The following is a 12,467-nucleotide window of genomic DNA, read 5'->3' as shown; positions in this document are numbered from 1 at the left end:
TCATAGACCTTCTACAAACACAAGCGCACACCCCATCATCATCTGACTCACAGCATTGAAAGGTCAGCTCCTTTACCCCTGATCTCCTGTCACGGAGGTGGTCCGAACCATGACAGGGCCTCCGATGGGAAGATCGTTTTTAGATGTGATGATCCTCTGTAGCGGTTTCAGATCACACCCTGCAAATCTAGCATTCGCTTCAGAACTTTCTAGCAAGGAGCTTCAAACTTTAACTTATCTTCCGAGCACTTAAGACTTCAGATTGTTGGAAATTTCCAAAAATAGAAAATACATGCTTCTAATTTTTAGTCTCCAGTGTCACAGTAAGAACTTTAACACTGTTAGAAAAAAAAAGGATTCAAATACATACTGTTCTTTTGAAAGAGTCCTGGAAAAAATGGTTTACACAAAAGTATTGCGCAGAAAAACGGTTTTCAACTTTGATAATAATAAGAATGATTTCTGAATGATCATGTGACGACTGGAGCAATGGATGCTGAAAATTCAGCTTTGCATCACAGGAATAAATTACATTTTATAATATATTCAAATAGAAAACAGTTATTTTGAATTGTATTATTATTTCAAAATATTACTCTTTTTTACTGTAATTTAAAACAAATAAATGCAGCCTTGGTGAGCATAAGAGATTTCTTTCAAACAATAATTACCAATCTAAACTTTTAAACTGAAGTACACATTTGAGAAGATTTTGCCTTGCCATTCCAAGGTCTTTTCAACTTATCAACTGCTGAAAGAAAAAACTGAATCGTCCAACAAAATGCTGACTTTATTTCAATGTCAAAAATGAAGTACATAGCACAACTGCATTGTGTGCACATGATAAAACATTAAAATATTACAAATATAAATGTAATTGCAACGAAACAGCTTGTGAGTTTTAAAAATAAGGAATAACACATCCATAAAAAAATAAAACTTCAAATTCAGCCAAGCTTTGAAGATTTAGAAGATGTTAGTGTACGCAACCTAAAGCTATAGTGAATGCTATAATGGCAGAAATGACAATTATTGAATGATTTACCGGTTCAAGAAACTGGTTCTTTACAAACACTACTGTATATTGTTCTGTAAAAAGTTGCACCATCATGTTAACTAGAATACACAGTAGGAAACAATGGCCAACCGCTTCAGAGAACACCATTTGTTGCAATATCTTGTTGACCCTCTCAAATGGCCACCGGGGTGTTTCTGTCTGGTATCTGCTGTGTACCATCTGAAACTCCCGTTTGCAGCCATTCATATCTGTCATTAAGAGACAGAGGAAGCAGTCAGCGGTTTCCCCCCGGAGACCTGACACAATCCTGCTCAGACTCCACTAAGACCCCAAAACTCCTGCTAAATCCCTCTACGGTTACAAAATGCTCGTCACCACTTCCCAAAATTCACCGCTCTCCTCGTCTGGATGGTCGATTAGGACAAAACTCCCACCGTTTCTCTAAAGAGACACAACAAACACGTTCAGAAAAGCTGATTATCACCCAATGCAGGTCTGACTTGACAGAAGCGACACTTTGAAGGCAAAAAGTGGCATTGGACAAGAAGGGCACTTGGAAAAAATAGTTGAGGCGTATCAAGAGTGGAGCCATTTGGAGGTTACATGATTAACGTAATACTGAAGCAATATAAAATATATTTTCTAAATAAATGTCAAATGGAAAGGCACATGCAGTGAGGTTCATCTCGGATGGTCGGATCAGCTCTTCGTCGCCCTCTGCTTTACTTGTTCTTGGCCGCCAGCGGCTTGCGGCTGATCTTCTTGGATTTGTCGGCATTCTTTTTGGGCGCCTCTGGGTTGGCCTGCAAGTGTCGCCCGTAAAGGCTGCAAAACACAAACAGACATTGTGTGATCACACCTGGCCGTTTGTTGTTTCTGCAAAAGTCTTGAATACAGAGTAGCGAGGATGAGGAGTTATATTTTTAGTGTTAACCAGCTGAAAGAGGATTAATTGAGTCCAACACACTGATGGGTCCCCCACTGGGACACTGAACTCTCTGTGCTGTCCAACACCCCTCGGCTACAGCTGTGTATGGCACAGAGAGACAATTATCCACAACCACCCTACACACAGAGAGGGAGAGAGAGAGGGAGAGGGGACATGTAAGGAGAGCAATTTCCAGTCCAGTGGTCCCTCTCTATTTCAGCAGCACCCAAAGGCTGGGTTCAGTGATACGAGGGAAAAGACAGAGAGAGAGAGAGAGAGTAAGGAAGAGACTTGAAGTGAACGAGAGTGACCATGTGTATTATGGAGGCAGGATTCATTGGCTCTGTACCAAAACCTTGTGAGCTGCTTTGCGATACACTGCCTACATAAGCAGCACCCTAAAATGAATCAGATTTCGAACACTTTACCAAAGTCTCTCTGGCATCTTGGTTATGTCCCTAGGCAGCTACTTTCTAGGCATACTGTACTTGTTCCCATCAACCTGATTTGAGAAAGGGCGATAAAACAACAATAAAACATTCTGTCCCTCTTACTCAAAAAATAAATAAATAAAAGAAAAAATCAGGCTACAAACTCTATCAAAAAGGCCATTGGCTCCTTTAACTGAAAGGCAGGGCTTCCAGTCCTTAAAGTCAGCATGAACTGGACATTACAACTAGCTTTTCTTCCTTGTTGTCTTCCCTGAATTTCTTCTGTGGAATATGAAACAAGATATTTTGTCTTAGTGACAAAAAAAGTGAAAATTATAACAGATACTAAGTCATAATTATGAAATATAAAGTCAAAATTACAAGATAAAAAGACCATTATGATGTCAAAATTATGAGATAAAAATGAGATAGACAAATTATTAGATAAAAACAATGAGATAAAAAAAATTATGAGATTAAACAATGAGAAGACAAAATTGAAATAAAAAATGATAAAAAATGAAATTGAAATAAAAACAATGAGATAAAAAGTCAAAATAATGAGATAAAGTCAGGCTACAAACTATATATAAAACCATTGGCTCCTTTAACTGAAAGGTGGGGCTTCCAGTCCTTACAGTGGACTGGAACTGGAAATTGTGACTGACTTTTCTTCCTTATTGTCTTCCCTGTATTACTTTCTTTCTTTTGTGGAACACGAGTTACTTTGTCTCAAGTGTTTTTTGTCCATTCAAATCTAGAGTCTACAATTAAGATATGGAAGCCACATAAGAAAAAGAAAATCATGCTTTGGTAAATCATAATTATTTATGACAAAGTGGATGTTCTAAAATACTAAGTCATAATTATGAGGGGAAAAAGTCAAAATTATGACATATTAAATCGCTATGAGACAAAGTCACATTTATGAGATAAACAATTATGTCAAATCAAAATGATGAAATAAGTCATAATTGTGACAAAATCTGGACTTTTTATGTAATAACTGACTTCATGTCATAATTAGAATAATTAGTTAGAATTATTTTAATTACATTCTATATCATAATTTCACAATTTCGACTTTATCTGAAATGGGCTTCCATAGTATGGGCTCCAGCGTTCTTCAAAACTGTCTTTTGAAGTCCTGCAGGTTTGGAACAACATTGGGGTAACAATTTTCATATTTTGGTGAAGTATTCCATAAAAATGCTGTCTAGGTAGGCAGCTGAGCTCACTAGGTTTTGGTACACAGCTTTCATCTTTACAGCAGTCCTGACTGCTGTTTCCATTACCTCATTAATACTTATCCCTGATTGGATGTTGACATAGCGTTAGTTAGCGGCTCTACACCTAGCATGCCTGGACCATATTCCCAAGTGTAATTAAATAATACTATTTGAGGGAGAATTCTAATAGCAGTGCAGTGAAATGTCAAGCGGCAGCTCAGATTCATGACTAAAGTTCATATCAAATATTTACAAAGGACCACACACGGCCCTAGCTTAGAGAGCTCTCAGCTCTCGTTCTCAGCCCAGCTCTCAGCGTGTTTGAGTCACTTTAATTACATCGTAAGAGGAAGACACTAAATATTCTTTCTGTAAGCAGTTGCTTTATGCAAAGTGACCTACAGTATACATTTTACTTTTAACATCTTTGACGTCAGACGGACTGCTCTTTTCAGAGTTTGAACCTATAACCTTTCAGCAACAAACTCAGATCTTCAACCAATTTGCCACAATCCAAGAACAGAGCAAAGCAGTTTTGCAAAATGAAAACATTTTCTCCCACTAAGTGAGTACATAATCTGCATTTGTCTTGTATAGTTTTGTGACTTGTTTGGGCAGACAGGCTGAGCTCTTCTCTTATCAACGAGTCAGTCAGTCTCTCTCGTTCATTCTGTCTCTTCGTATCTCTCTTAAGCACTAAGCTGCCTGTCCATCTGTGTGGTCCTGTCTGAGGTTCTTCCCTTGGGGGCCGGAGGTTCCCGTTCTTTCCTGCCTCCTCTGGAGCTGCCCAGCCAGGCGCAGAGGCAAGAGCCCAGCAGGGAGGCACTACTCAAGTCCCTATGGACTCTCAGAGTACAGAAAAATCAGAAACCTCAAATACAGCTTTTTATCTCACATGCAAGAAAAAAAAAAAGAAAACACTTCACATTAAAAAAAACTGCACTGCTCGCAAAAATTAGCACTGACTGTGAACTATGTGCATGTGCTGGTTTGTAAAGCATGTCTTCTTATGTTTAATTCAGTGTTTGGTGATCGAGATATATGGAATGTGAAACCACTTTCACTTACAGGAAAGAAGAGAAAGAAACCACTGCAAAAAATACACCAACAATATTAACCATCTAGACTGTCTGACAGGGACAATACACATTAATTAACACATCAAGTTAAAACAAATGTGCCAGATTCAGCCAATATGGCTAATTTTTATCTGCTGTCCCATAATGATGCCATTGTATTGCTGATGGTGTGGAATATATTCAGTAATAAATTAAAATACAAATAAAATGAAATGATAAAATAAAGTAAAAAAAATACAATAAAAGTAAAATGAAATAAAATATAATTAAATAAAATAGAAGACAAAATAAAATACAATACAATACATGTAAAATAAGACAAAATAAAAGTAAATGAAATACAATAAAAATACAACTAAATAAAATAAACGCAAACTAAAATAAAAAAATACAAAATACAAAACACAAAATAAAAACAAATAAAATATAATAAAATAATGTAAAAATAGAAAAAACAACACAAAAAAGTACCATAAAAATACAATGAAAATTCAATAATTCACATAACTGTCCTTGTAATATGACTAAGAGACTGGAGGATTATGGGCTTCCATAAACGTATACATAAAGTAAATCTACATTCAAAATATGTATACAAAAACTAAACGCATTTCATTTGATATATTTGTGTTCTTTTTGCCATTTTAATTGATATGATGCAAAGACAGGAAACGCTGATTAAACTGTGGTACGTGGAAGACGTTCAGGCGGATGACGTAGCACGTGTGCGTCGTGCGCACGCCACTGAGAAATGCAGGAGCAAAGAAAACAAAGTTTCCTTACTTTAGCAAAGGAAAACCAGTCTCCTCTTGGCTTATATCGAAATCCTCTGGCATTCTTCTTTACAAATCCTCGTTTTCTACTTCTAATTCGTGAACGCGTTTTCTTTTGTTTTGTCTCCGCATTCGTCACTAATCACCCAACGGCGACGTCTTACGTCATCCACCGGAACGGCTTCCGCATACGACAGTCAGCGGAAGTGAGAAAAAAAGTGTTTATTACATTTGAAATATGGATATTTGTCTTACAAAAATGCATGGATTCGCTACAGGAGGCCTTTATTCACCCCCCGGAGCGGAGCCGTGTGAGGGACGTTTTATTACGGATGCACGCACTTTATTTCACGTCTTCTGAACTGTTTCCCCATTGAAAGGCTTGGAAGGGCCAGTACAATTTTTAATATAACTCCGATTGGATTCGTCTGAAAGAAGAAAGTCACATACACCTAGGATGCTTTGAGGGTGAGTAAAACACAGGCTGATTTTCATTTTTGGGTGAACTAACCCTTTATGTATTTAATCAAGTATTTTAATTAAACATCTGTAACTGTCAGAACCAAACAAAAAGGTAATTTAAAGATCAGGTGACTTTAAAAAAAAAAAGTGTTCACCTTTTTTATTTTCATGATATGATGACATATGCAGAAGGATGTGGAGAGCATGTTAGTGAGCTCATGCGTCCATGAAAGAAAGCTGTGTATGTATGTGCGCAGACTGTGAGCTGTTTCTGAGCTGACTGAAGGAATCAGTGTTGACAGATGCGCGCAGATGTTTGCGCTGGTGTCAGGGCTAAATTGGGCTGTTTTACAGGAGGCTGATATGCAGGGGAGTGTGAGCTGAATCTGATAGCCGTTCTCTCTCTGTCAGTGTCCCGCATCCTTGACGGACCCTCTGGCAGGAAGACAACGCTGAGAGAAACTCCCAACGCATCTAACACAACGTCTAAAGATCAACCTGTGAAGGGTTCGTAATGCTGTCATCAACTGACCAAAGACCGCGTCAGAATCCTGTCCAACAACCAAACTCATCCCTGATCAACTACGGTCTTGAATCCTTTTTAAATAACTTATTTTGATTCCTGAACAAATCATTATTTTAAATGAGTTGGTCAAACTGATTTGCAAGTGTTTAAAAATCACTCTACTGTAAAAAATAACTTTTTCAAAAACATTTGATGTAATTTACATGAGTTAATCAAACAAATTAACTATTGGAACAAACCAATTTACTACAAACAGAACTCTCTTACTCCTCAACTTATAAAACATTGAAATCATTTAATTTAACACAATAATGACATATTGGCATCATCTAAATAAGAAAGAATGTAGGACATGAGAGGGTGAATGATAGCATGAGTATTATAACAGATACATTAGCTGGAGAAAGAACAAAATTATTGCCTGATAAATGCAGAGCTAATGTTGCAGTTATCTTTAAAAGGGAAACTGTCACATGAAGCTGTGATTTGACTCTTTATATATTGATATAACTGCATATCTTCAAACCTGTAGTCTGGAAATGATGAGAAAATCTTGCCCTGGTCTGTGAAACCATGTTACCACAGCAGCATTGCAGTGCTGAGAGGCTACAGAGTAAACACAAAGATTTATCCCCCATTTATCTGCTTTCCTCATGGCGGCCGGTCATAAGTGTGTGTGTGTGTGTGTGTGTGTGTGTGTGTGTCAGAGACGGTGTGTTTCTGCAGAGTGGCTTTCAAAGCATGTTCAGGTGTGTCAGAGGTGAGAGGGAATGAATTAATGATAAATGTGCGGGTGACTTGTGGATCATTGATCGGTCATTGAGGTTGGAGGTAATTTGTAAATGATGTTTCAGCTGCTATTGCATTACAGGAGATCTGAGATTGTAGAGAATGAGATCAGGTAAAGGATTCCCAGACTCATGGATTACAAACGGGACCTAAATAGATATTATAAATAAAATATATAACATGTAACATATAACATATCATGTAAAAATATATAAATTATGTAAATATATAACATATATACATATATATATACACATGCATACACACACACACACACATACATACATAAATTTATATATAAAAATAAAATAATTATGTATTACATACTCACACAATATATTTCATTTATACACTAAACGTCCACTCAAATGAGATGTGATTTATTGTAATATATAAATTATGTAAAAATATAACACATAACTTACAAATAACAAACTTATAAAGTACATGTATATTGTAAATATATCTAAAATAATATATAATTGAGGATTGTAATTGTTGGAATAATACCTTGCCAATATTTCTGGGCAGAGAGACCCCCTCACTACAGTATGTCAGTAGTTCAAGAGAGATCACTGAGGCCCACCCCAAATACTCATCCTGATAATGTCATTTATGTTTGCAAACAGAAAGTATTAATAAATGTGGCTGCAAGCAGGAATTTTTGAGGCCGAGCAAGTCAGAAACAAAGTGACAAGCTAAGCAAGCATGGCAGGGGAGCATCAGGAAAATGCTTATTATATTTCAACATCTGTTTCTGCAGTCATTTACTCAGGATTATTATTAAAACTAATTTAATGACACAGATTAATACTAAAAATATTTCAGTTATGGGAACAATGGCAACGTTATCTCTCTTTTTGGCAAATCGTCATTCAGAGTAACAAACCATGGTCATTCAGTGTAACACATATATTTATGTAAAATGAAACAACATACTTATTCTGACCTGTACTTATTAAAATACAAATAAGAATATATGATCATACTACGTTTTAATAAATTTTAAATGATTTTCACTTTATTTACAAAAACTTCTTGCTGGCAAATTGGAAAACATAGTGGTTTGAAGGACATTAGCAAAGTATAAAGATTAAAAAATTAAAATGAATTGATATTTGAGGGCTGCACTGTGATGCTTAAATAGAGTCTTTTAATATGTCATCAAATGATTCATGTTTTAAATACGCCTAACAAGATTTTTTGGTATATAAATATCATAAATATAAATATCATAAATATGCATGTGAATGATATAAGATGATTATATCACAAAAACAACACGTCTCAATCTCAAATGAAATTAATTTAGCATAAACCGTTCAAACGTACGGATTCACTAAAACGAATCAAACTTTCCCAGTTAAATGAACAAACCGATTTACTCAAATGAATCAGACTTTCAGATTCTTTTCCTCAACATTTGTTAATTACTTTCCAACACTGATATACTCTGTAACTGAAAAGCAGGGTTATGGGAGATTGGAAAAATTTAAAAGTAAGAAAAAGTACTTTTAAAGCATGTAGGGAGAGAGACACAGAGAAAAAGGCTGAGGAAGCACATCACTGGCACATGACAGATCATTTCTTGTACCCTTAACCACTGTTTAACACAAAGAATGCCACAGCTAAACTTCTTTGAACACAAACACACAATCACTACACTCATCTCAGTATAAAACACTATCCATACTGACAGGCCCAACGGAAATCCATGCACCAGCTAAATGAGAGTAAATGACAATAATGAAGACGGATGGTGAACGGGCGGCAGAGCGGCTCATAACTGATCTCTCCCCTGATGCCCCATTACTGCAAAGACACGAGACAGCCAATCGCAGCAGTCTTTACCACCACTTTTGTACCCTGTTTATACATGTATGCTACATTGGATCATCTACAAGATGAATGTTTTATGAATCATTCATTGCTTGGCTGAGAGGTTACCCAGCACTGTCTAAGCCGGGGTGAACAGTAAGCAGAAGGCTGTGCTGAGTTTGGGCTGTTAACGTGAAATTTTATTGATAAACTCTAGCAGGAGTTCCTGTCTGTGAGCCCAAACTAATGAGGAGTGATGGAATTGCGTTCAACCTTTAAAACCTCCAGAACCTAGAGATGAAGAACACAAATACAGACCAGAATGCACAACACACACACACACACACACACACACACACACACATACACAGACTGAACTAAACTCTTACAGTTAGTCACGCCACTGTTGGTTTATAGTAGGCTTCCCAACCTGACTGAATCAAACAAGCTTCACGGCTGTTTAAACCATAGATATGTATGTAGATGCCACATTTGACCGCTCCACATTTGACATGGCCAGCATCATGGAACGGTCAACATGTCATCACACACAGTAAAAGTCAATGAGATTTCACAACATTGCGCAAAAAACAACCGAGATTCAAATTTCAGAAGAAATGGGATAAACTTTCACAGGTGAGAATGTGTTGGTTTTTGTTTTTATATGTATTTACTCAGTATTACAGACTTTTAAACTATGGCAACGCACATAGCATTGCTCTCGAGTGTTCAGAGACCAGCTTTGACTGTTCCAATGTGGTGGATGGCTTATGTATAGCGGCCAATAGAAACAGCCGATAATGAGGCATCTATGTACATAAATCTATGTTGGGGTTGCCAGGTCTGCAAAACAGATCCAGCCCAATTGCTATTCAAAACTAGATCTCTTTAACCTGTGGCAACAGTGTAAAAGTAGCCCAATCTGCTGTAAAACTGTGTACTTTGCAACACTGATCTATGGTGTGAGTGCTCCACTCATATACCGTTCATGCTCATCGGAACAGCAAAGTCCACTCAAAAATCGAGCTGACAGGAATCATCTATGTAGTACAGTATTGTTTCTGTTTGCAATAGCCCTACTGTGCTGTAACAAGGTGTGGTAAATGGGCAACTCTGGTAATGCTGCCCTCTCATTCATTGATCTGCTAACCGTTATGCTCACGTGTCCTCTGATAATAATAGCTTTCTAGGATTAAACATTATTTGGATAATTGGCAAAAAAAATAAAAAATCTCTTAATAGCCCTACTGCGTGTTAGACCTACCTAAAAAACTAAAAAGCAATTTATTTCATTTGTAGGCCTATCGTGATTTTTTTTTATTTGTGCTATCATTAGTAATCTCTTTATTTGTTCTTATTTTATTATTAACTGCTTAGCCTCCTTGTCATTTTTTATTCAATTCAAAGTTTTAAATCAAGCTATCTCGTGCTACTGCAACAAAATTACCCAGCTGTAAAATCAAAACTTTGTTTAATTACCATTATAACTAGCTAGCTCACAATGTTTACATATGAATAAAAGCCTACATTAAAATATGTCATATAAATTGGTCTTTTCATTAGAAATTAGCCTACTGATTGCCACCATTGATGGACACATTTTTTTAATAATATTAAAAATATCTGTATGTCAGTATATTCTGCAGTTCTTCCCTGCTGTACCGAATATCTATACTTTTCAAAGTATCATATCGAAGTTAGAAATTCAAATATTGTGACAAAATTAATTTTGTAGGGTGCCACAAATTTGTTAAAATTTCCAAAGGGTGCCGCGACTAAAGAAAGGTTGGGAAACACTGGTATAAACCATTTAAAATGCTACAAGTGAATTTAGGCAACACTACATTATAATGTACAAAAAATAGATATTCATTTTGAGATTTGCCAGATATTCATTTTGAGATTGGCAATGGTAATCTAAAGGTTAAAAACAGGAGAAATGAGCGTGCACAATTAAATATCCCATAGCCGAATGGCCGATATATCTCTATCCAGTATCTAGCTAGTTGTGCTCTGTCTACAGTTAAGCAAGTGTTGCTGGAATTCACAGTTAAACTCATGTTGATGACACAGACAGAGCTTCAGAGATTCTACCAAACAAAAACACTTCCTGTCTCATTAGTCTGAAAATTAGACACTTTTTTTAGACAATAAATAAACCAGTTCTGGTAATAAAATATTATACAAACGAACATATGAGCCTAGTTTGCATTTCATTTTGGGCTCATAAACACAACACAAAGAGAAGAAGGACCACTGCGAGTCATTACGTCCAGCTGATCCAGAGACACAAGAGTGGGCACCTGCTGGCTCTTTCCCCCTTTAAACTGCACGACTGTAAGAGGCATTATGAGAAACCTGGTGTCAGTTCTATTGCAATAGGGCACGGACTGAGAAAGCAGCAGTGCATGAATATAATTAGAGAGAATATGGCAAGGAAAGAGTCTGTCTGTGAAAATATGCAGGATTTAACTCACATAAACTCACTGCTTTAGTGTTCAGAACATATACAGCACACACTACCACGCCACATCCGCTGGAGTAACTTAGGGCTAAAGAAATGGTTCACGCATAAAATGAAAATCCCTGTTAACTCACTATCATGTCATTCTAAACTCATAGAACTTTTCCAAATTCAAACTAATTGCAATTGAGATTTAAGAGCTATGACGGCCTGGAAGCATTTCAGTGCATAACGATCAGAAAATGCATCCGAGTATTCAATCAATCATAAGCGGATCAGCAGCTTTAGACAAAAACAAATACAAGAAGTCATTTTGTGTTAGTGAAACTGCAGTTGAAAATCAAGTGGCTTCATGGTTTATACAGACAGTAACCCATATAATCAGTCCATCTCGAGAGTATTTCAGAGTTGATATATCTAAAAAGCTTTAATCCTGTTATGATAACAGATCTTTTACATCACATTAGTGGCACTATGCTGTCATGTTCTCCGTTTATACTCAGAGTAAATTATCAGCGCTCTCAGCAGTTATCTCAGCAATAAAATTACTGACAAAAACGTCAGCAGATGAAGGGTTTTTCGGTTTTATCAATGATAACAAAGCTATTCTAAACTGTTTTCGTTGATTGAAATAAATATAAACATAACTAATATAAAAATTTGATGAACAACTTGCCTGAAATATCTGAAGTAACAAAATTACTAAAACAAATGGAAATATAACCATTTTTTTATAACCATTTCTTACTATGTGTCAGTAAGTTGTTGTTATTTTAGCATGTGTGTTTGGCTCAGTTTGTATTAGTTATCTATTTTAGTTTTAGTTACAGTTGTAGTAATGTTGTCATTTTATTAGTTTTTTATTATGTCTATATAGGTTTTTTATTAAGTTTTAGTTTTATTTAATTTGAGTTATTTCAGTACTTCAACATACAAAATGGAAATGAAAT

The 12,467-nt window shown here is 36.2% G+C and overlaps 1 protein-coding gene across 5 annotated transcripts in view; it reads right to left on the bottom strand.

The window, feature by feature from the left end:
• Positions 1 to 787: 787 nt before the first annotated feature.
• Positions 788 to 12,467, bottom strand: part of LOC107712808 (ras suppressor protein 1) — a 35,886-nt gene continuing 24,206 nt past the window's right edge. For 2 of the 5 annotated variants that reach the window (XM_016518143.1, XM_016518142.1), the window contains exon 9: positions 789 to 1,843. In XM_016518143.1, the coding sequence (XP_016373629.1) occupies positions 1,741 to 1,843 (103 nt within the window). In that variant the 3' untranslated portion in view covers positions 789 to 1,740. Of the gene's footprint in view, positions 1,844 to 12,467 lie in introns of all 5 variants that reach the window. The other 3 variants (XR_001636831.1, XM_016518141.1, XM_016518140.1) reach the window with 3 other exon arrangements.

The sequence above is a fragment of the Sinocyclocheilus rhinocerous genome, unplaced genomic scaffold (assembly GCF_001515625.1).
Source record: "Sinocyclocheilus rhinocerous isolate Xijiao unplaced genomic scaffold, SAMN03320098_v1.1 scaffold1740, whole genome shotgun sequence".
Classification (NCBI taxonomy): Eukaryota; Metazoa; Chordata; class Actinopteri; order Cypriniformes; family Cyprinidae; genus Sinocyclocheilus; species Sinocyclocheilus rhinocerous.
Note: the sequence above shows the minus strand (reverse complement) of the source record. Positions and strands in the feature narration are given on the sequence as shown.